Consider the following 25,656-nt stretch of genomic DNA (forward strand, 5'->3'; position numbering starts at 1 on the left):
TGGGTGGCAGGGAGCATGACGCCCAATTTTATTGTATCTTTTATATCGCTCATAGGGCCTGATTCAGACCCGTTCGCAATCGCTATGCGCTCGCAAGCGGGTCAATGGCCGGTCAGTGCGCACTGTGCGTGCGTGAGCCCTGGAGCCAGTGAGAGATCACTCGCTCCGGGGCTCGCAACAAACGGGGCAGCTGTCGATGTTGACAGCTCGCCCCGTTTTGTAGGCGGGGAGGGGGGGGGTGGCTGGTCAAATGGAGGCGTTCCCGAAGGAACGTCTGCTGTTTGAGGGCAGCCCTACTGACATCACTCGTGATGTCAGTATTTGAGCAGGAAGCTCACTGGGGCTTGCGGGAACGAGACCCTACCACAAGGATCTCGTCGCAAGCCCGATGGTCGCGACCATCACCTGGCCGCTCGCAAAAGCTGTGGGTGGTCACCCACAGTTTAGCGAGCGGCCAAGAGACCGGCTTGAAAATAAAAAATGCCCTGATTCAGAGCGAGCGCTCTGAAAGAGCGTCCGGCTCTGAATCAGGGCCTTAGTGCGTGATCTGTTAAACTAGACAAAGTATTACGGACAGGGGAGAGTTTTACTGCTTTTTGATCAAGTGTTTTATAAAAAAAAAAGTATAATAACGTCCAAACGCAGATTAGTGAAAGGCATAAGGCATAAAGATATCACTGTATAAGGATATGTTTATATTAAAACAAAATTGTTTATTAATGCTAGCTTAAAATGTGACAGGTTTCTGCAGTCAAAATATATTTAAGAAATAAAATACAGCACATTACAGCGGCTAATGATACAGTGTAATACCCCGAGTGTATTCAGGCCCTGATTCAGAGCCGGACGCTCTGACAGAGCGCTCGCTCTGAATCAGGGCCGTCCTTCTCTTTTCTTAGAGCGGCCTGCTGGCCGCTCGTATAGCTGCGGGTGACCACCCACAGCTATAGCGAGCGGCCAAAAAGATGGTCGCGATGGTCAAGACCATCGCGCTTCCGACGAGACCCTTGTAGTAGGGTCTCGCTGCCTCAATCCCTGGAGTGCTTTCTCTATCAGAGCCGAAGGCACTCCCACTGACATCACTTGTGATGTCAGTGGGGCCGGCCCCAGACGGTAGGCGTTCCCATAGGAACGCCTCCGTCTGGGCAGCCCCCGGCACGCCCAAAAAAGGGGGCGTGCTGTCACTCACCTTCGACAGAACGCCCCCTTTGGTACGAGACCCATAGCGACGGCATGGCCGTCGCTATCCGGGTCTCGCGCATTTGCACGACGGAGCCGGGTCCGTCGTGTGCATGCGCACTGGGCCACCATCGACCCGCTTGCGAGCGATTAGCGCTCGCGAGCGGGTCTGAATTAGGCCCTCAGAACAAACATACAGTAAATGCAAACTACTTTTTACAATCGTAATTTACAAATTCTAACGTATTAACTTTAAGCAATTTGTATTCTCTACATAATTATGATACTCACTCTGCCATGGCGATTCTGTACACAAGCCCTGCACGGGGTGAAACGCGCGTCAGAAGTCACCGCAGGACCCGGTTTGCGCACACAGGACTGCACTTCTTTGACACTTTCTGAACATCCAGGTATTCTAGACACTCTCTCATCTGGTCCCCTGGGTCACCCTGCAATGCTACGCAACAGGGGACTCTAAGGGGTTAACTTTTATACAGACAGCAGAAGTGTCTTTTATTTCTATACTTCTTGCCCTGAAAAAGCATTAAGAATTCTCTCATCCTTCATTCACTGTCCATGAGGCAAATGAATGGAAAGCAGAAATCCTTGGTAACCTAGAACAGGACACTCTTTAATCGACTGCAGATACACTTATACACTTTGCATGGAGGGGATGTTTGTCATTATGCAAAACCTGTATTGAGAGGGATCTCAATATCAATGAAGGGCTTTAGGTATTGCTTCTTATGATATGTGTCTTTCGTACAATTGGTTAGACACATGGATTTGTACTGTGGAATCCCTATGTGTCATTAGGGGAGATTACTATAGCTTTGTTTTCTTATTGTTCCCTCTCTTATAGCAAATTATCACATTAATTGCAAAATGAAGATGATGTTTTGTTCCATGGAGGTACCTATTTAAACACACGAGATCATATTATGGGTTGTTTGACATTGTTCACATAATCTTAATTTCTGTGTACATTGTTTAAAGCAGTGGTCGGGGAACAGGGGTAAATTACCCCACATGGGGTAAAAATGAAATTCCTGGGGGTAATGGACGGACTATGCATGCCCAGCTGTGCCGCAGGGAGGCTCTAAGCCAGACGCCCGCTGAGATGTTATTACCATTACTATAGGGGCATTATATGGGGGCACTACTACAGGGGCATAACTATGGGGGTACTGCTACAGGGGCATAACTATGGGGGCACTACTACAGGGGCATAACTATGGGGGCACTACCATATGATTTCCTTCCTTTGAAATCAAGGGGGTAACGTTGGCGTATCTAAATATATTTTGGGGTAAAAGGTAAAAAAGTTCCCTGACCCCTGCTTTAAAGGGATGCAGTCAGGAAGCCGACGGTCTAAATGCCGAAGCCCGGCATACCGAATGAAGGCAAGCCGGGCGCCAGACGCGGTCAGCCGTGGGGGGGGGGGGTTAGGATAGGGGCTCCCAGGGGGGACTTAGGGTGAGGCACCCCCCCGGGAGGGTTAGGGGAAGGCTAGGGGAAGGGGGGGTTAGGGTTAGGCACGCCCGGGGGAGTGTTAGGTTTAGGCTGCGGGGTAGGGGAGATTAGGATTAGGCACTTACAGGAGGGGGTTAGGCACTAGGGTGGAGGTTAGGCACCCCTAAGGGAGGGTTAGGGGGGGGAAGGTTAGTGATAGTGGGGTACTGACCTCCGTCGGGATCCTCACTGTCTGCTTTCCAGCGTCGGTATGACATCCGCCGGGCTAACGTCCGGTGTTATATCATACCGATTCCCGTTTAAAGATGGGAACTATACATAGGTATCTAGGAGGAAACACATATTTCTCTCTCCCATAAGATTTGACAAGCTGTTTGACAAGTATTACAAGTCTTCTCCTTCTAATCATCTTAGTTTTCTTTAATAGTTGATAGCAAGGATGTTCAGTCTCCTGGATTACTTTATATTTAAAAATGTATATTGTACAGGAGTAATTTTACAGTGTCAGATACATTGTTTTGAGTATTTTCACCCTTAGTTATTGAATACAGCATAGTCTGTTTCATTGTGTACATTGACCAGATATTAATTATTTCGGCTCTGGCTAAATGAACCAGCCATGAATAAGATTGTGCGATTGGTCCACTACACGCCCGGCGAGGCAGAGTAATAGATCTTCTTTTTCTAATCCTTATACATGGATTAATCATATTGATTGAATTGGCGATTATTGCTGGAATTAAACCCCTTTTTTTAAATGATTGGCATTGCTGGTTCACAGCGCTTTGTACATTTGTACCAGGCCCCAAGCTTCCGAGGGACCCTGGAGGCTCTGGTCAGCCTGAGATGCTAGACAAACATTCGCCATACTGAAGGGTGGCTGGCGGGGCAACTGGCGAGATGCGCAGAGCTGGAGGGCTAGCGTTCATGTGCAGGAGAAGAGCCAAGAGTGGCACAAATGAGACTGGGGAAGCGAGCAAAAGGGGGCTGCTGAACAGAGGAGAGGAACATGGTATTAGGAAAGACAAAAAGGAATAGCAACGTGGAAATACCAGTAAGAGAGAGTTGTCGGAGCAGCAGTGGGATAACTAAGCAGAAACAGAGCATATATTGTAAACTGGTGCACAGTGTGGCACACAGTATGAACTAGGGGTGCACAGTGTGGCACACAGTATGAACTAGAGGTGCACAGTGTGGCACACAGTATGAACTAGGGGTGCACAGTGTGGCACACAGTATGAACTAGGGGTAACCAGTGTGGCACACAGAATGAACTAGGGGTGCACAGTGTGGCACACAGTATGAACTAGAGGTGCACAGTGTGGCACACAGTATGAACTAGAGGTGCACAGTGTGGCACACAGTATGAACTAGGGGTGCACAGTGTGGCACACAGTATGAACTAGGGGTGCACAGTGTGGCACACAGTATGAACTAGGGGTGCACAGTGTGGCACACAGTATGAACTAGGGGTGCACAGTGTGGCACACAGTATGAACTAGAGGTGCACAGTGTGGCACACAGTATGAACTAGAGGTGCACAGTGTGGCACACAGTATGAACTAGAGGTGCACAGTGTGGCACACAGTATGAACTAGGGGTGCACAGTGTGGCACACAGTATGAACTAGAGGTGCACAGTGTGGCACACAGTATGAACTAGGGTTGCACAGTGTGGCACACAGTATGAACTAGAGGTGCACAGTGTGGCACACAGTATGAACTAGGGGTGCACAGTGTGGCACACAGTATGAACTAGAGGTGCACAATGTGGCACACAGTATGAACTAGAGGTGCACAATGTGGCACACAGTATGAACTAGGGGTGCACAGTGTGGCACACAGTATGAACTAGGGGTGCACAGTGTGGCACACAGTATGAACTAGGGGTGCACAGTGTGGCACACAGTATGAACTAGAGGTGCACAGTGTGGCACACAGTATGAACTAGGGGTGCACAGTGTGGCACACAGTATGAACTAGAGGTGCACAGTGTGGCACACAGTATGAACTAGGGGTGCACAGTGCGACACACACTGAAAATGTGGCATACAATGCAAACTTGGGGCACAGCATGGTAATCAACGCAAACTGGGGGCAAAACATGGCATACAAAGCAAACTGGTGGTACAGAGTGGCATATGTGAACTGTGGCATACAATGTGAACTGGGAGCACAGCATGGCATGTAACACATACTATGGGCAGAGAGCAGCATAACATATAAACTGGAGGCACAGTGCAGCATACAATGTGAACTGGAGGCCCAGCTTGGCATATAATGTGAACTGGGGGCACAGTGTACAATATATTGTGAACTGGGGGCACAGTGTGGTATATAATGAAACTGTGGGCACAGTGTGGCATAGAATGTAAACTGTGGGCACAGTGTGGCATAGAATGTAAACTGGGTGCACAATGTGGCATATAATGGGAAATGGGGGCACAATGCGGCATATAATGGGAAATGGGGGCACAATGTGGCATATAAATTAAGGCATGGGGGGGGTAAAAACATGTACCAGGTGACTGGTTGCCGGATCTGCGTGTCTTAATATTAAAATCTAGAGGAAATGTATGCTAAATATGTTCTCTTAAAATGACATGATTACAGTACGGTGTATTATAACATATATACTGAGAAATTATTTTATTCTACTCTTCTCTACTGCGTTGGCTGAACTTCTCCACAACAACACAAAACAAATAATCAAACAACATGACTAACACAAACATAACTTGATCCATTTATTTTCAATTATATTTCATTTTAGAAAAAAAAATTAAGTTATTTAAAATGAAAACAAACACACACATGTATAATAAAGCATCATTTAGAGGCATCCATTTATACATTGGAAAGTAAAAAATGCATAATATACTCCAATTAAACATCAGTTCTACAATCTCGTTTGTTGTAAATGATTTACCATAAAGTAATTTCTCTGTGATAATATACATAGTTTGCTTTAATTATCTAATTTATATTAAATGCAATATGTAAATGGCATAGGATGCAGCATATGCGGAATACTTTCTTTTGATTGGTCCAAAGTCAGTGACTTAGGACTTGGGACAGACTTTAACAGAAATATGACAGCATGTGGTGTTAAACCTATAAATGATTTCTCTCTAAAAGGAGCTGTTCTGACATTCAAGAACCATCAAAAAAGTACAGTTCCGCTAATACACCATATAAAATGTTTTTTGTTAATTTAATCTAAAGTAAAATAATTATTCATTGCAAAGCTAGTCTACTGCAAGGATGTACTAGAGATTGTAAAATTGGGAAATGATTAGTTAATTAGTTAGTTAGAAAGACAAAATTGAAGTTCACCCTTCACCTACATACAGTATACTGAAGGCAGCCATTTTGAAGCAATCCTTCAATTTTCACAAGCAACCATTAACATCACTGAGGTGTTTTATGAGGCACACATACAATAGAAGGCAGCCATTTTGTAGGCTGAGCCATTATATCCAATTGCTGTCTCTAATATTGCTTTAATTACCAACGACACAAAGTGATGTCTCTGGCTCGAGGGAACTGAAAGGTTGAATTCGCATGAGTATTGGTTCAGCCCACAAACAGGCTGCCTCCATTTTGTCCTTTAATGTGATCACTGCTGGATTAGGTCAAATGATCTTAAATGCATCAATGAAATGCAGATTGGATTAGCCTAAAAATAAAGCAAGATTTTGCTCTGAATTGACCATGCATACAAATAAGAAGCGCTGCATCACTAAACTTTTCATTACCTACTTCACCACCGGTGTAGATGTCAGAGCCTGTCGGATGAACGACAGCATCGCTTTCGAGGGTGGCAATGTCAGCCTTTACAACTTGCAACTATAATAGGCAAACACATGTACGTCAACCATGTAGGATAAGGAACACAATGCAACATAAATGATTTCACCTCTTGCCGTGTATTCCTACCTGGAAGTCTCAGGTGGGGAAAACTTGAGATATAAGAATGAGCAGAATTGGAATCCATGGCAGCCATTTATACCATTTTCATGTCCATTTGTACATAATAGTTTGATTTATTTTTTATTGTTATATTGATAAAAAGAATACAAGTATTGATTGCCATGTTGGTCCCGGAGAAAGGTAAGGTGGTTGTAGCATATTATTTTGATAGAACACATGATTTTTTAAATCTTCTGTTTCCCGTTAAGGTGAGCCAGTCATCATATATGAACAAGGTTTGTTACTCAACAGTACATCACACATTAATCATGTGTTAATCTACCAATTAGTTCCAGAAATGTTTAATTTTCTATAGCTTCCCCTAGTTCCTTACCAATAAGACAGGCAGGCTGAGGAAACCGTAAACGCGCTGTGTTTTTGGAGGGGCAGCAAGTATAAGGAACTAAGGTGTCTATGTACTAAGCAGTGATAAGTGACAGAGTGAAAAGTGATGTCTGTGATAAGTGCCAGCCAATCAGCTCCTAAATGTTGCACTAAAAAGAGGCGTGCAACATTTAATATAGTCATAAATCAGGAATTTCAGTGGGCAGATGCACTAAGCTCGGGAAAGTGAAAAATTGGAAAGTGATAAACTAACAACCAATCAGCTCCTAACTGTCATTTTTCAAACACAGCCTGTAAGGTTTTTAAAAAGTGGAGATTTGCCCATAGCAACCAATCAGATTCTACTAAACATTTATCTTGCACCTTCTGAGATAATAGCTAGCATCTGATTGGTGGCTATGGACAACACCTCCACTTATAAAAACCAGCACTTTAGTAAATATTCTCCTTAGGAGCTGAGTGGCTGGTAGTTTATCACTCTCCAATTGATCACTTTCCAGAGCTTAGTACATCTCCCCCATAAGACACAGTTTTATAATGTAATGGAAGCCGGCAAGGGTGTCCGTTCTAAAACTTGGCACAACCCGCATGGGCCAATCAGATCCCGTAATTTTAGTTGTATATGTTAAAAAATGAAAGCAAATTACTTCTAGGGTTTTATTATTCAGTAACAAATCTTACGTATTACTCCAAATCGAGGTACCATGGATTGCGTCCTCACCAATAGAATGTAGGAACGCTTGAGCTTGAAGGCACAATCAGAGAACCATCCACTGGAGTATGACCCCTGGTTAGTGCTCATTAGCGCCTCTTGTAAAAATGCCGCTGTCTAAGGGATCATTGATCCATATGAAAACCGCGTTCCCTAGTTCACAGCACACTGACTATTAATCGTCAATGCTTTTGAAATACTCCATGTTTAGACTTGTTAGCGTTTTACTGCGCGGCAAGTTGAGAACAAAGAATGGCGAAGGCCATATGGAACAATGGTCCCTCAGAGAGCCAGACATTACAGGCGGTATTAATGAGCACTGGTCGTGGTAATTCTCCAGAAGCCTGATGCCTTGTAAACGGTCCTTCTGCCTACTGAGAGTTGGAGCCAGGACCGGTGCAGTACAGCACTGCATAAAGAATTACCGTATTTTGGACATAACTGAAAAATTAAGCTTTTCTAGAACAAATAGCAAGTCTTATATATGTACATTTATTTATTATCGATCGAGTAAATCTTAACTATATGTGACTGGCTTCTTTAACAGTAGTGGGATTTAACACAGTTTTTGACCGTTATATTGATAACCTAAAGGCACCGCCAAGTACAACCACCTTTGTCAACGCAGTTAGAAAGGAAAATTAAGATAAGAATTGAGTCAGTGACCTCATCAGAAGATGTTTCTCAATGTTCCTCATTACATGTCATTTATTAAAAATAAGTAAAATAATTATAGATTCCTCTGATATTGAGGAGACTATTCAAATGTTTATACCACAAACGTCTCGTGTTTCTCATTATAATGGCCAAACAATAAGTGGAGGGGCCTGATTACTGAGTACTTAGTTTACAAACCAATAAGTTATTTGATTTTTAATAGAGATTTCCAGACACTGTTTAATGAACATGATCTTTTATATATTCACATTCATTATTCATATATTTGGTTTATACTTTACTTTTACGATAGTGTCACAATTTAGAGTCGTTTTTAGGGCAGCTTTCTGACCCTTTCTGGCATTACTTTTATACCATAATTATAAATAATGCTAAATGTATGCAATGAATATTGGTCACAATACGTGTGGTCTACCTGTCCATAGCGACATTATTCTGACATAATGTATAATTCTGTACATGTACTGCATCTAATCTTACCATGTACCAAATACATGTAAGAACACACCAACTGGGGTACACTGGAGATACCGCCACTACTGGGAGGCGTTATTAAATTAAATAATTTAGGGGGACATGTATCAAACCTTCTACAGAGGACAAGTGGGAAAGTTGCCCATAGCAACCAATCAGTGTATAGCTAGCATTTATAAACTACAGTCTCCAAAATAGTAGCTAGAAGCTGATTGGTTGCTATGAGCAACACCTCTACTTGTTCTCTTTAGAAGGTTGGCTACACCTCCCCTACAGAGCTTATCAGTAGGATGAGGAACCCACCCATTCCCCCAAAATAACTTCTATTTTGATGCCTGAGGAGGTAACAAATTTGGGGAGATATACTAAACCTTGGAGAGACATAAAGCAGATGGAGATAATGTGCCAGCCAATCAGCTCCTCACTGTCACCTTACAGGCTGTGTTTGAAAAATGACAGTTAGGAGCTGATTGGTTGGTACTTTATCTCTGTTCACTTTATCTCTCTCCGAGGCTTAGCACATAGACCCCATGGGGTTCCAAACTATGAAAATGTATTAACAAACTAATTATTATTAGATATGAGTTTGCTACATCATATTGGGGGAGATGTATCAAGCCTTGGGGGTCTATTTACTAAGCAGTGTTAGGAGACAGAGTGAAAAGTGATAAGAAAGTGATAAGCTACCAGCCAATCAGCTCCCAACTGTCATTTTTTCAAACACAGCCTGTGAGATGGCAGTTGGGAGCTGATTGGCTGGCACCTTATCACTTTTCACACTGCTTAGTAAATAGACCCCTTGGAGAGATATATAGTGGAGCAGTTTCCCAAAGAAATTAATCAGCTTCTAAAGGTGGGTATACACCTGAAAGATATATCTGCAGATGATGGTCGTTCATACACACTGAATGACCATCATCTGTGCTGCAGCGGGTCCCGGTGACTTGGGGGCGTGGCCTAATCGTGGCATGCGTGTCCACGCCCCTTTCGAGAGGAAAAATAACAACAAAAAAAATAAAAATATTTGCGGCGCTGGGGATGGGGGCGCTGTGTGCCCCTCAGCCCGGAGCACAGCCAATGGGGGGCGCGATCAGCGTGATCGCTCCCCCCTTTGTCATAGGAGACTGCTCGGGCTGCTGCTTTAGCAGCCTTGGACAGTCTATCAGGGCAGCCCAGCACACAGTAGCGTGTGCTGGGCTGCTGTGGATAGGGAGCTGTGCCGGACCCGGGTAAGTAGTACCCGCTCGCGGCTCCCCCCCCTCTGCAACCCTGTGTACGGGCAATTGGCTGAATTATGTTGTTCACAGACATATCGTCTGTACACACTGGCCGACGGGGGCACGATATATTGGCCGATCTATTGATCGGCCAATATATCGGCCAGTGTGTACCCAGCTTAACTGTCATTTATCTAGCAGAGACTTAATGGCTCATGAAATGGTCATTTCCTGCTTGGAGAGCTCAATATGTTATACCAGGATAGTTTATATAGATAAATTTGTAGTTGCTACACTTCTGTTTTATTAATCGTGAAAAATCTATTTATTACATGGCTGTGCACAATTTATTCCCAATGGACGGATTCATTAGAGCGCTCCGAGTTATGATAGCGGCCAAATCAACCTTCCTGGGTAAGAATAATGGACGTTTGCTATGCCTCTAGTAATAGCAGCATTGAGAAATCATCTTCTGAGAGACAGAGGCTGCAAACACATAACATAAAAAAGACAGAACAAAGCCGCTAACGGTGTGAGATAATTATAGAAGGAGAAAAGCCCAAATGAAAAGGTTGGAATTGATTTTTTAAATTTATATTTTTATTTTTTTTTGGAATCTATAATTATCGCTCAACCATCAGCTATGACAGAAACCGAGCCCCATTTACCTATATCGTCTTTGAGGTCAATGTCAGCATTGGTAGGGTTGATAACAGCCTCCACCTCAAATCCGGCTAAATTACTGATTTCGCTGTGAATAAGGTTCAGCTGCAAAGAAAAGCACGAGCGGGGGAAGTAGTACAGCAGCGGGAAGAGATCAGGACAGCAGCAAAGTGGCGAGACACAGAGCTCGATGCAGGACCATCAAAATTAAAATGGAAATATTAAAATACGAGTATAAAATAACAGGTTACACATACAAAGCTGTAGTAGTTAGTGCTCTCTGTTTAAAAGCAAGTAATTCCCCCATGCGTGTGCTTATACCTTGATTATTATTTTTTGTAAAACAGTTAATCAGACCGTTAGGGGTCCATTTACTTAACTGCAGGTTTTTAAAAGTGGAGATGTTGCCAATAGCAACCAATCAGATTCTACTTATCATTTATCTAGCACCTTCTAGAAGATAATAACTAGAATCTGATTGGTTGCTATGGGCAACATCTCCACTTTAGTAAATTTACCCCTTAAAGTTTTCCTCATTATTATCAGTTTTCCACAATGCACCCATTTATATTAATACTATTATTATTGTCTACAGCTGAACTTTACATATTCTTCATATAAAAGCTTTTAATGAACAGTCAAGATGCCTGGAACTTTCATAGACCCGTGCCCTAGAGAGGACCTCATTCAGAACTGGACGTAAACGCAAGTCCATACTTGCCGACTTTTTCTATGTCCTCTCCGGGAGATACCTGGAGAGGACACGCATTTGGCCACTACGGGGGCCGGGCTCCTGTGTCATTAGGTCCCGCCCTCGTCATGGCAAACTGCCACGGATTGCGTGATCGTGAGGAGGAAGAGGGGTTAAAGGACACGGTTTAGCAACATTTAGCCCCGCCCCCTCAATCCGGACCCGCGATTCCCGGCAATTGTCTCCCCATCCTGCCTACTACACTGGGAAGTGGGTGGGATGCAGGAGATCGGGACACTATTCTGGGGGTGTGGGGGGACTCCCTGAAATTTTGGGAGAGTAGGTAAGCATGCGCAAGTCGCAGCATCTTCCTGCAACGCAGGTCTTTTGCACTGGTGACTTAGCCGCAATTTGCACTTAACGCACCCTGCGCCGAGGAGGCCGGGACAGCGGTTGGAAGGAGCGTGTAGATGCAGCCAAATAATAACGGCATGGTGGAGCAAAAATGCATCCCAGGATGTCGCAAATACGGCTGTTAGGAGAGGAAAGACTTGTGGGTACTCAACCCCTGGAGCAAGTTGCAAGCTGATAATGATGTCACCCGCTGCCCTCATCCGATTTGACAAACCCGTCTAAGACACACCCAATTATGCAAATATAGAATAACTGCAGCTGCTGTGATCTAGTAGCAGCATTGTAGTCTAATGAACATGATTCAGCTTTGGAAATAGAGTGAGACATAGCAGTTAACTGATCACCTTGGTGACACCATGCTGCCCTGCAGGTGGGGCAGATTTAAAATGTGCAGAGAGATTTAGATTTGGGAGGGAGGTGTCAAAACTGACATCTAAATTGTAGTGTAATAATAAAGCTGTGCAGTATTTGTGGGCTACATGCAAAAGCAGCCAGTATTTACCCCAAATGCAAAAAAATGAATGTATTTACACCCCTTGCATTGCAACATGGTTTGTTCCGGTTCACAGTTAAGTGCTATTTCTCACTCTATTCCCAAAGCTGAATCAGGGAATGGAAGGCTGCTGATATGATTATTAGCTTGACTTTAAAAAAGTTAACATTTTACATTTGCGTCTTTGGCAATTTGCATATAAAAGTCTGCATGCGACTGGTGTGTACATATTACCTACACTGTGATGTGTAGGAGTAGTGTACTGTGATTTTGCCCATATTTTAAACTCACAGTGAAGCCACGCCTCCTGTCTGATTCCGACGCATTTACTCCTGTGGGGGAAGGAGGCGTCTTTACTATCTACGCAGAGGTGGTCTCACATTTGCAGCAATCTCTGCATCGGCAGCAAAGTGCAAACCTTTTTCCCAGACGCATGTTACATTTGCGATTAGCTGCATATTGCGTCCAGCTCTGAATAAGGCCCTGAAATGAAGCTATGCAGTATTAATGGCTGCATCTGGATGGCTGTGAGGCTTCAACAAATCACGGGTAACCATGGATAGTACAATACCAATACCATGCATTGGTCATATGTAAGGACAGTAGGTATAGGACAGGTGTGGGAGAGGGGGTAGTTGGATTAGTGTTATTCAAGGTGAGAACGCTTAGCCTGATCTGACTGGAAAATGGAGGGAGTCTGATAACATGAAATGATTTAAAGTCTGCTGTCTGACTAGCTGCCTATGTCTGCTGTCTGACTAGCTGCCTATGTCTGCTGTATGACTAGCTGCCTATGTCTGCTGTTTGATTAGCTGCCTATGTCTGCTGTGTGACTACAGTAGCTGCCTATGTCTGCTGTGTGACAACAGTAGCTGCCTATGTCTGCTGTGTGACAACAGTAGCTGCCTATGTCTGCTGTGTGACTACAGTAGCTGCCTATGTCTGCCGTGTGACTACAGTAGCTGCCTATGTCTGCTGTGTGACTACAGTAGCTGCCTATGTCTGCTGTGTGACTACAGTAGCTGCCTATGTCTGCTGTGTGGCTACAGTAGCTGCCTATGTCTGTTGTGTGACTAGCTGCCTATGTCTGTCGTGTGACTACAGTAGCTGCCTATGTCTGCTGAGTGACTAGCTGCCTATGTCTGCTGTGTGACTACAGTAGCTGCCTATGTCTGCTGTGTGACTACAGTAGCTGCCTATGTCTGCTGTGTGACTACAGTAGCTGCCTATGTCTGCTGTGTGACTACAGTAGCTGCTTATGTCTGCTGTGTGACTACAGTAGCTGCTTATGTCTGCCGCGTGGCTACAGTAGCTGCCTATGTCTGCCGCGTGGCTACAGTAGCTGCCTATGTCTGCCGTGTGCCTACAGTAGCTGCCTATGTCTGCCGTGTGACTACAGTAGCTGCCTATGTCTGCTGTGTGACTACAGTAGCTGCCTATGTCTGCTGTGTGACTACAGTAGCTGCTTATGTCTGCCGTGTGACTACAGTAGCTGCCTATGTCTGCCGCGTGGCTACAGTAGCTGCTTATGTCTGCCGTGTGACTACAGTAGCTGCCTATGTCTGCCGTGTGACTACAGTAGCTGCCTATGTCTGCTGTGTGACTACAGTAGCTGCCTATGTCTGCTGTGTGACTACAGTAGCTGCCTATGTCTGCTGTGTGACTACAGTAGCTGCCTATGTCTGCTCTGTGACTACAGTAGCTGCCTATGTCTGCTGTGTGACTACAGTAGCTGCCTATGTCTGCTCTGAGACTACAGCAGCTGCCTATGGGGGTCATTCAGACCAACTCGCGAGCGGCAGTACGCTCGCAATTGGATCGATGTTCCCCACTGCGCATGCGCGCGACGGAGGGAGCTTCGTCGTGCGCATGCGCGAGACCCGGCGAGCGAAGGACTTTCCTTCGCTCGGAGTGTCTCATCAAAGGGGGCGTGCTGTCGATGGTGACTGACAGCACGCCCCCTTTGGTGGGCGTGCCGGGGGCGTGCCTGCCAGACGGAGGCGTTCCCAAGGGAACGCCTATCATCTGACGCCGGCCCCACTGACATCACTAGTGATGTCAGTGGGAGTGATTTTGGCTCTGATAGAGCCAAAATCACTCCTGGCCTTGCGGTTGAAAAACCCAACCGCAGGCTTTCACTCGCAGTTCCGATAGTCGCGATGGTCAAGACCATCGCGACCATCTTTTTGCACGCTCGTATATGCTGTGGGTGGTGACCCACAGCTATACGAGCGTCCAGGAGGACGCTCCATATTAATGGAGGTGGGCCCTGATTCAGAGCGAGCGCTCTGGTCAGAGCGTCCGGCTCTGAATCAGGGCCAATGTCTGCCGTGTGACTACAGTAGCTGCCTATGTCTGCTCTGTGACTACAGTAGCTGCCTATGTCTGCTGTGTGGCTACAGTAGCTGCCTATGTCTGCTGTCTGACTAGCTGCCTATGTCTGCTGTCTGACTAGCTGCCTATGTCTGCTGTGTGACTACAGTAGCTGCCTATGTCTGCTGTGAGACTACAGTAGCTGCCTATGTCTGCTGTGTGACTACAGTAGCTGCCTATGTCTGCTGTGTGACTACAGTAGCTGCCTATGTCTGCTGTGTGACTGCAGTAGCTGCCTATGTCGGCTGTGTGACTACAGTAGCTTCCTATGTCTGCTGTGTGACTACAGTAGCTGCCTATGTCTGCTGTGTGACTATATTAGCTGCCTATGTCTGCTGTGTGGCTACAGTAGCTGCCTATGTCTGCTGTGTGACTAGCTGCCTATGTCTGCTGTGTGACTACAGTAGCTGCCTATGTCTGCTGTGTGACTACAGTAGCTGCCTATGTCTGCTGTGTGACTACAGTAGCTGCCTATGTCTGCTGTGTGACTACAGTAGCTGCCTATGTCTGCTGTGTGACTACAGTAGCTGCCTATGTTTGCTGTGTGACTACAGTAGCTGCCTATGTCTGCTGTGTGACTACAGTAGCTGCCTATGTCGGCTGTGTGACTACAGTAGCTGCCTATGTCTGCTGTGTGGCTACAGTAGCTGCCTATGTCTGCTGTGTGACTAGCTGCCTATGTCTGCTGTGTGACTACAGTAGTTGCCTATGTCTGCTGTGTGACTACAGTAGCTGCCTATGTCTGCTGTGTGACTACAGTAGCTGCCTATGTCTGCTGTGTGACTACAGTAGCTGCCTATGTCTGCCGTGTGACTACAGTAGCTGCCTATGTCTGCTGTGTGACTACAGTAGCTGCCTATGTCTGCTGTGTGACTACAGTAGCTGCCTATGTCTGCTGTGTGGCTACAGTAGCTGCCTATGTCTGTTGTGTGACTAGCTGCCTATGTCTGTCGTGTGACTACAGTAGCTGCCTATGTCTGCTGTGTGACTACAGTAGCTGCCTATGTCTGCTGTGTGACTACAGTAGCTGCCTATGTCTGCTGTGTGACTACAGTAGCTGCCTATGTCTGCTGTGTGGCTACAGTAGCTGCCTATGTCTGCCGTGTGAATACAGTAGCTGCCTATGTCTGCTGTGTGACTACAGTAGCTGCCTATGTCTGCTGTGTGACTACAGTAGCTGCCTATGTCTGCTGTGTGACTACAGTAGCTGCCTATGTCTGCTGTGTGGCTACAGTAGCTGCTTATGTCTGCTGTGTGACTACAGTAGCTGCCTATGTCTGCCGCGTGACTACAGTAGCTGCCTATGTCTGCCGCGTGGCTACAGTAGCTGCCTATGTCTGCCGCGTGGCTACAGTAGCTGCCTATGTCTGCTGTGTGACTACAGTAGCTGCCTATGTCTGCTCTGTGACTACAGTTGCTGCCTATGTCTGCTGTGTGACTACAGTAGCTGCCTATGTCTGCTCTGTGACTACAGTAGCTGCCTATGGGGGTCATTCAGACCCACTCGCGAGCGGCAGTACGCTCGCAATTGGGTCGATGTTCCCCACTGCGCATGCGCACGACGGAGGGAGCTCCGTCGTGCGCATGCGCGAGACCCGGCGAGCAAAGGACTTTCCTTCGCTCGGTGTCTCATCAAAGGGGGCGTGCTGTCGATGGTGACTGACGGCACGCCTACCCAAGGGAACGCCTACCGTCTGAAGCCGGCCCCACTGACATCACTAGTGATGTCAGTGGGAGTGATTTTGGCTCTGATAGAGCCAAAATCACTCCTGGCCTTGCGGTTGAAAAACCCAACCGCAGGCTTTCACTCGCAGTTCCGATGGTCGCGATGGTCAAGACCATCGCAACCATCTTTTTGCACGCTCGTATATGCTGTGGGTGGTGACCCACAGCTATACGAGCGTCCAGGAGGACGCTCCATATTAATGGAGGTGGGCCCTGATTCAGAGCGAGCGCTCTGGTCAGAGCGTCCGGCTCTGAATCAGGGCCAATGTCTGCTGTGTGACTACAGTAGCTGCCTATGTCTGCTGTGTGACTACAGTAGCTGCTTATGTCTGCTGTGTGGCTACAGTAGCTGCCTATGTCTGCTCTGTGACTACAGTAGCTGCCTATGTCTGTTGTGTGACTAGCTGCCTATGTCTGTCGTGTGACTACAGTAGCTGCCTATGTCTGCTGTGTGACTACAGTAGCTGCCTATGTCTGCTGTGTGACTACAGTAGCTGCCTATGTCTGCTGTGTGACTACAGTAGCTGCCTATGTCTGCTGTGTGGCTACAGTAGCTGCCTATGTCTGCCGTGTGAATACAGTAGCTGCCTATGTCTGCTGTGTGACTACAGTAGCTGCCTATGTCTGCTGTGTGACTACAGTAGCTGCCTATGTCTGCTCTGTGACTACAGTAGCTGCCTATGTCTGCTGTGTGACTACAGTAGCTGCTTATGTCTGCTGTGTGACTACAGTAGCTGCTTATGTCTGCCGTGTGACTACAGTAGCTGCCTATGTCTGCCGCGTGGCTACAGTAGCTGCCTATGTCTGCTGTGTGACTACAGTAGCTGCCTATGTCTGCTGTGTGGCTACAGTAGCTGCTTATGTCTGCTGTGTGACAACAGTAGCTGCCTATGTCTGCCGTGTGACTACAGTAGCTGCCTATGTCTGCCGCGTGGCTACAGTAGCTGCCTATGTCTGCCGCGTGGCTACAGTAGCTGCCTATGTCTGCTGTGTGACTACAGTAGCTGCCTATGTCTGCTCTGTGACTACAGTAGCTGCCTATGTCTGCTGTGTGACTACAGTAGCTGCCTATGTCTGCTCTGTGACTACAGTAGCTGCCTATGGGGGTCATTCAGACCCACTCGCGAGCGGCAGTACGCTCGCAATTGGGTCGATGTTCCCCACTGCGCATGCGCACGACGGAGGGAGCTCCGTCGTGCGCATGCGCGAGACCCGGCGAGCAAAGGACTTTCCTTCGCTCGGAGTGTCTCATCAAAGGGGGCGTGCTGTCGATGGTGACTGACGGCACGCCTACCCAAGGGAACGCCTACCGTCTGAAGCCGGCCCCACTGACATCACTAGTGATGTCAGTGGGAGTGATTTTGGCTCTGATAGAGCCAAAATCACTCCTGGCCTTGCGGTTGAAAAACCCAACCGCAGGCTTTCACTCGCAGTTCCGATGGTCGCGATGGTCAAGACCATCGCAACCATCTTTTTGCACGCTCGTATATGCTGTGGGTGGTGACCCACAGCTATACGAGCGTCCAGGAGGACGCTCCATATTAATGGAGGTGGGCCCTGATTCAGAGCGAGCGCTCTGGTCAGAGCGTCCGGCTCTGAATCAGGGCCAATGTCTGCTGTGTGACTACAGTAGCTGCCTATGTCTGCCGTGTGACTACAGTAGCTGCTTATGTCTGCTGTGTGGCTACAGTAGCTGCCTATGTCTGCTGTGTGGCTACAGTAGCTGCCTATGTCTGCTCTGTGACTACAGTAGCTGCCTATGTCTGCTGTGTGACTACAGTAGCTACCTATGACTGCTCTGTGACTACAGTAGCTGCCTATGTCTGCTGTGTGACTACAGTAGCTACCTATGACTGCTGTGTGACTAGCTGCCTATGTTTGCTGTGTGACTACAGTAGCTACCTATGACTGCTGTGTGACTAGCTGCCTATGTTTGCTGTGTGACTACAGTAGCTGCCTATGTTTGCTGTGTGACTACAGTAGCTGCCTATGTCTGCTGTGTGACTACAGTAGATCGTACCTTTTGTCCAAGGAATAGACTTTTGGTGGACAGCACAGTGAATCCGTCGGCCGGTGTGCCTTCTGTCGTGCTGTCTGCACTCGCTGCTTTGCTCAGTTCTCCCTGTTTCTTCTGAGCACAAAGAACAAGAATAAAAACCCAAAGTTACAAAACTTAAAAAAAACCTGCAACATAAATAGTAAATATAATCACTAGGTGCCACGTGTTATTATTGCAGACAAAAGCTCTCAGTCTGCGTGCCATTCCTTTGTCTCTTCTCTGTATCCCCCTTTTATATGTACAGTAGCATTTGTCCCGCAATTGGATAAGTGCTCGTTTTATGTCACTTTCTCCGAATTTCTATTTCTTACAATCTATTATATTGTCTTTTCTATAAAATACCTTTCAAGGGTGTATGGAGTCCATGTCACCACTTATTATAATAGGGTAAGAGTGCGATCTTCTGACATTTATAATAAACTAAATCAAAGGAATTAGTACTGTAATTTTGGATGCCCTCAGTCAGGGTGGTTAATTGTTTGTACATTTTCTTTTGAACATAAAACACTGTGGCCCAACTGTAAAAGGCTCCGATTGACTGATCCCAGCGTGATTTTGGTGACATAGCTGCTAACTTTAAGCGTCAGTTAGGCAAAAACAACCTACAGTAGCTTTGCCTCATAACTAATTGCCTCTTTACACCTACCGGCTTGATCGCCGGAAACCAGCAGGGACTAGCCCATTATATTTGGGCCTATTTCTCTGTTTGTGATGGTTTTACACCTATCTCTGAAGACAGACCATGGTGAGCATTCAGAATATAACTTTGAATGGCATTTGTATTTGTGCATTAAGATAGTAATATACTAAAAAAAAAATGGATTAAAAAATGTTTTTGCAATGGCGTAATATAAAGACCACTGGGGTCCAGTGCAGCATCAGTCTGGTGTACACATGTGGATGTGAATGGCCAGTTTTGGAAGTCCTTTTAAATAATAGTTATAGTTCCTTTTCAAATCATTGTGCAGTATGTCGACATTCAGAATGTTGACAATAGAATGTAGACAGTTATGTCAACATAGTTAAAATGCCGACATCATAATGTTGACACCTGAAATCGTCGACACTGCCAAAAAATAGATATTAACATTAGGGTAAGTGTTGGGGTTAGGCTTAGGGCTAGCGTTAGGGATAGACTTACCGGAAAAGCAAAACAACAACATTCTGAACAAGTCAATATTCTCATTGCCTTCCTAATGAACGGTGTTCAGCAAGTATACCGAACCCTGATCGGAAACATTTTACCCATAGCAAATAAAATACAGTGACTGAGGATCCCGGTTGGCTGTGTGTACAGGGTACAGTGACAGAGGATCCCGGTTGGCTGTGTGTACAGGGTACAGTGACAGAGGATCCCTGTTGGCTGTGTGTACAAGGTACAGTGACAGAGGATCCCGGTTGGCTGTGTGTACAGGGTACAGTGACAGAGGATCCCGGTTGGCTGTGTGTACAGGGTACAGTGACAGAGGATCCCGGTTGGCTGTGTGTACAGGGTACAGTGACAGAGGATCCCGGTTGGCTGTGTGTACAGGGTACAGTGACAGAGGATCCCGGTTGGCTGTGTGTACAGTGTACACTGACAGAGGATCCCGGTTGGCTGTGTGTACAGGGTACAGTGACTGAGGATCCCGGTTGGCTGTGTGTACAGGTACAGTGACAGAGGATCCTGGTTGGCTGTGTGTACAGGTACAGTGACAGAGGATCCCGGTTGGCTGTGTGTACAGGGTACAGTGACAGAGGATCCCGGTTGGCTGTGTGTACAGTGTACAGTGACAGAGGATCCCGGTTGGCTGTGTGTACAGGGTACAGTGACAGAGGATCCCGGTTGGCTGTGTGTACAGGGTACAGTGACAGAGGATCCCGGTTGGCTGTGTGTACAGGGTACAGTGACAGAGGATCCCGGTTGGCTGTGTGTACAGGGTACAGTGACAGAGGATCCCGGTTGGCTGTGTGTACAGGGTACAGTGACAGAGGATCCCCGTTGGCTGTGTGTACAGGGTACAGTGACAGAGGATCCCGGTTGGCTGTGTGTACAGTGTACACTGACAGAGGATCCCGGTTGGCTGTGTGTACAGGGTACAGTGACAGAGGATCCCGGTTGGCTGTGTGTACAGGGTACAGTGACAGAGGATCCCAGTTGGCTGTGTGTACAGGGTACAGTGACAGAGGATCCCGGTTGGCTGTGTGTAAGGGTACAGTGACAGAGGATCCCGGTTGGCTGTGTGTACAGGGTACAGTGACAGAGGATCCCGGTTGGCTGTGTGTACAGGGTACAGTGACAGATGATCCCGGTTGGCTGTGTGTACAGGGTATAGTGACAGAGGATCCCGGTTGGCTGTGTGTAAGGGTACAATGACAGAGGATCCCGGTTGGCTGTGTGTAAGGGTACAATGACATAGGTTGCAGACAACAAGACAAAGCGACAAGAAAAGACAGTTCATTGAGACACCCAGAACCCACAAATGAAAACAACAACTATATAAACACTGTAACATACCTTGGATTTCCTCACCCCCTTTTTGGCACCCGGTTTCTTAGAAGTGGATTTTTTTTGTGAGGTAGCTTTGTTTTTTTTGGCTGGCGGCGGTGTGATTATAGCCTCCAGTTTCCCTTTGGATCCGCGTTTCTTTGCCAGCAGCTCAGGGTGGATATTTGGTAACACACCGCCACTTGCAATAGTGACGCCTTTTAGCAGCTGGAAACGCAAAAAAAACACCACAACTGATTCTGAGTCACAAATAAAAGATATTTTATTCTAAAGTAACAGCTTTATTATGAATATCTTTTCCTAGTAAAACTGACTGCAAAATATCCTGCAGCTTCCGAAATAATCACTTTCTGTGTTATACTATAGAAAACAACACAAATGGGGGAGATTTATCAAACCTTAGAGATAACGTGGAGACATTGCCATTAACAACCATCCAGCTTCTGTTATATTATAGACTTTGCTAGATAAATGCTAGATACAGATATGTCCTCATATATCTTACCTCTGTACGCTACAAGTCGCTTTAAACATAACACATGAGCGCAGTGTGACTCAGTAACGCCAAACGTCTCTTCGTGTGACCTTTAACTTTCAAATGTGTCTTATTCGCAAACGCTTCTGCTGACTAAAATGATATGCGGCATGCCTATGTTCTGTGTGTGACTGCGGGTGTATCTGATTGCAAAATGCTACGTTACAGTGCCAGTGGCTGCAGTCGCACACAGAACGTAGGCAAGCCGCATACCATTTTAACCAGCAGAAGCAGCTTGTGTACACTATTCGCATCACTTTGCGAATAAGACACATTTGAAGGTAGAAAGTTGCAGAAAAAGACGCTCGGTGCTACAGAGTCACACCACGGCATGGCGCGACTAGATGGGCTGTTTGATGCGCAAGTAAGATTAATGTGGACACATCTGTAGATGCTGATTGGTTGCTATGGATAACTTCTCCACATTATCACTCTCTAAGGTGTGATACATCTCCCCCAATGCAAGGCATGAGATCGTTTAGTATGATCATCCAAGTATCACACCGGGTATTAACTCATTTTGAGTACACTTCGGAAGTCGGACAATATTTAATAGGGCTTATTTTTTTCCTTTCACATGTGGATCCCTTCGGGCCAAGGCAGGGTGATGTCAGGACGGATACGTATTATTTATATTTATTTTTTTAAATGTGGTGCAAAACAAATCATACATTTCAGGGGAATTCTTTTTTAATGTTTTAGGATCAGGGTTAATAATATTTATTTAGCTAGGATCAGGGGCGCAATAAACTATTTAGGATCAGGGCAACACTTGGAGCATTACTATTGATAATATACACTGGCTCCCATGTGTGCGCTGGCACTTGTAGCACACATTGTTCCTGTGGTACATCCAGCCCTGGGTACTAGTGGGTCCCTGGTGCTATTCTCTGGATATAGACGACTGAATGTTAATAAAGGTCTCTGGATATGGTGGTGTGTTGACCAGCCCTGGGCTTGTCGAAGTGGAAGGGAAGTTTTTATCTTCTTTATTGTATACACACAAAATAGGTCAAACAGTATCAAGGTGCTGAAAAGCCTCAAAAGTCAGTAAATCTACCCCAGAGACTAATTAAAAAATCCTGCTATAGTAAAGGCCATGTACAGTAAATTATCATCATTTATTACAAATGTGTCTTTTATCAAGATTAGATACATTTAGGAAGAAAATAAATGTTGCCGGTTTTAAAGTATATTAAGAAAAATATAACAGGTTGATAAATTGTACCACAGCGCCCTCTAGTGCTCAATAGTCAATAATACATAGTGACTTAAATACTGTTGGCACGATTTTGACATGGAAGTGCACTCGCATCACAAAAAAAAACAACTTACGCTCATATATAATTCAGTGTATCTTATACCTGCACTTGGCGAGATGGATCAGGGGCATTCAAAAGTACATTCGGTAGAGTAAGGCTATGGAGGTTCCCCTCAGAAGCACTTACAATTTTGGCTAACATTTACCTTTTATATACGTCATTTAGGAAAGTGTATTTTGGGGCATTTCATAAGCCTGGTGCCAGCTTACGATTTCATGACGACGGCAACACGTTTGTGCCAGACTTATTTTTACTCTACATTTAAAGTTGCCCGTAAGTTATGTAACTCAAAATACCAAAAACACAATACCACTTAAACAAGACGCTTTCAAACCACTATCTAGCCCAAGGGATAAAATCTAAATTCTGTTTGCTGCAGGTCCAAAAGAACCAACTGCGAGGGTTGAACATATACTGTAGACAACAAAAAATTATATATAGGACCTGCGCAGTGGAATATAGCACATAACGAGAGTGTCTCATATATATGATTTAATAAATAACAATTAAAAAAAAACACTGTAACTAAGCATCTAATTATGGATAATCACAAAAGAAATACACATTTGGGTCAGGAATAGTCTATTCCTTTGCACTTTGAGAGAACAAAATGAAAGGGGGCGAGGGAAATGTCCGGAGTTAGTGTTGAATAGGTAATCCACCATAAAGGGATCAAAAACAAGGTTCCAAAAAAGAGAAAGGTGCAGCAATCTGCTAAAACAGGGATATCCCTTATTCCAGTATTCAAACGCCTGTGAACCAATTGTTAATAAAATGTCATGAAACCATCCAAGGCAATGATGAAAATATAAAATTCCGCCTTTAGATTAGGAGGTACAAATTCGTTGGTCTGTAGCAATGGGGAGATCTAAGCTCCGTTTGTAATCGAGTGACGGCAGGTAGCCGATAACTCACAGTTCCTCCGTATGATCCCGGAGTCCCGGTACTTGCGGCGAGCAGCCCGGCACTTGCTGTGACAAGGAGAAGAGCCAGAGGGGTAAGCACAGGTAAATATCCAGTCCGTCCGAGCGTCCTCGGAATCTGTGCTGGCCGGTTCTCCCACTGACAGTTTAAAAAGCTTGGAGGTTAAGATAAAATACAGTCTGGTTCTCCGGCGTGTGGGGTAATTAGGTAGTGGGGCCCTTAATGCGTTTCGCCACGCTCATGTAACATTTTCAAAAGGACACTGGACATTTCCCTCCCCCCTTTCCTTTTGTTCTCTCAAAGTGCAAAAATATGAGATATGGTAAGAACTTACCCTTGTTATCTCTATTTCTACGAAGTCCATAGGGTTCCACAGGATACCTTGGGGGTATAGGTGTGACGTCAGTCGCAGGGCACCAAAGAGTTAAGCTTTCAGCCTCCCAGGATGCACTAGGTCCCCCTCCTATACCCCGCCCCCGGGCCAAGGCACCTCAGTTAGTTACCAAGCCATAGGCCGGAGGAGGAGAAGGAAGAGAGAGAACAAAGATCTGGACACATACAAGAATCACATTCTCACCAGAGGGAGACGGAAAACCGGTGACCAGAGCAAAGCCCATCTGCAGCACAGGTGCGACAGGGCGGGAGTCCTGTGGAACCCTATGGACTTCGTAGAAATAGAGATAACAAGGGTAAGTTCTTACCATATCTCATATTTTCTACTTCAGGGTCCATAGGGTATCCACAGGATACCTTGGGGATGTCCCAAAGCAGTATCCTTTAAGGGTGGGGACGCTCCTGTGCAGAAAGGAGAATCCGCCGCCCGAAGGAAGCATCCTGAGAGGCGAAGGTGTCAAACCTGTAATACCTCACGAAGGTATGGACAGAAGACCACGTAGCAGCCTTGCAGATCTGAACTGCCGAGGCACCACGTCGAGCTGCCCACGAAGGACCCACAGACCTAGTGGAATGAGCCTTCAGAGAAGGAGGGACCGGTAGGCCTTCATGAAGATAAGCTTCAGAAATAGCCATACGGATCCAGGCTGCCAAAGTTTGCTTTGAAGCAGGCCAACCCTTTTTACGGAAGCCAAAGAGGACAAACAAAGCGTCCGACTTCCTAAACGAAGAAGTGCGGTCAACATAAGTCCTTAAGGCCCGCACAACATCCAAAGAGGCCTCACCCACGGAAAGACCCGGTGAGTTAAAGGCCGGAACAACTATTTCCTCGTTAATATGAAACTGGGAAACAACTTTGGGAAGAAACTCGGGCCGAGTGCGGAGCACTGCCCTGTTCCCATAAAAAAAACCAAGAAAGGGGGTCTACAAGCAAGAGCCCCTAACTCAGAAACACGTCTGGCCGAAGCAATGGCCAGAAGGAAAACAGTCTTAGCTGTTAACCATTTAAGATCCACTGAGCCCAGTGGTTCAAACGGCGGTCCTTGGAGAGCCCTCAGGACCACAGCCAAATCCCAAGGCGCCACAGGTGGAACAAAGGGCGGCTGAATGCGGAGAACACCCTGCATAAAGGTGCGCACATCCGGGATTGTAGCAATCCTACGGTGAAACCAGACAGATAGGGCCGAAACCTGTACCTTCAAAGAAGCAAGGCGAAGCCCATGATCTAGTCCCGCTTGCAGGAAGGCGAGAATCCGAGACAGACGAAACTCCCGCGGTGCATAACCTCTCGGTCGACACCACTGGAAGAACGTATGCCACACGCGATGGTATATCCTTGCGGAAGACGGTTTCCGAGCTCGTAACATGGTACGCACCACAGAGCTGGAAAACCCCCGGGACCTCAGCATGGCCGTCTCAACAGCCACGCCGTCAAAGACAGCCGAGTCAGGTCCGGGTGAAGGCAAGGACCCTGAGACAGAAGGTCCGGTCGTAGCGGCAACCGCAGAGGAATGTCCACGGACAGAC

General features: G+C 46.2%; 1 protein-coding gene across 3 annotated transcripts in view; it reads right to left on the reverse strand.

Moving 5' to 3' along the window:
* Positions 1 to 25,656, reverse strand: part of MACROH2A1 (macroH2A.1 histone) — a 72,896-nt gene that overhangs the window by 13,605 nt on the left and 33,635 nt on the right. For 2 of the 3 annotated variants that reach the window (XM_088475083.1, XM_088475081.1), the window contains 3 exons: positions 20,965 to 21,162; positions 18,429 to 18,539; positions 10,718 to 10,817 (listed from right to left, as the gene is read on the reverse strand). In XM_088475083.1, the coding sequence (XP_088331209.1) occupies positions 10,718 to 10,817; positions 18,429 to 18,539; positions 20,965 to 21,162 (409 nt within the window). Of the gene's footprint in view, positions 1 to 6,409; positions 6,501 to 10,717; positions 10,818 to 18,428; positions 18,540 to 20,964; positions 21,163 to 25,656 lie in introns of all 3 variants that reach the window. The other variant, XM_088475082.1, reaches the window with a different exon arrangement.

The sequence above is a fragment of the Taudactylus pleione genome, unplaced genomic scaffold (assembly GCF_031769625.1).
Source record: "Taudactylus pleione unplaced genomic scaffold, aTauple2 ptg000161l, whole genome shotgun sequence".
NCBI classification, from domain to species: domain Eukaryota; kingdom Metazoa; phylum Chordata; class Amphibia; order Anura; family Myobatrachidae; genus Taudactylus; species Taudactylus pleione.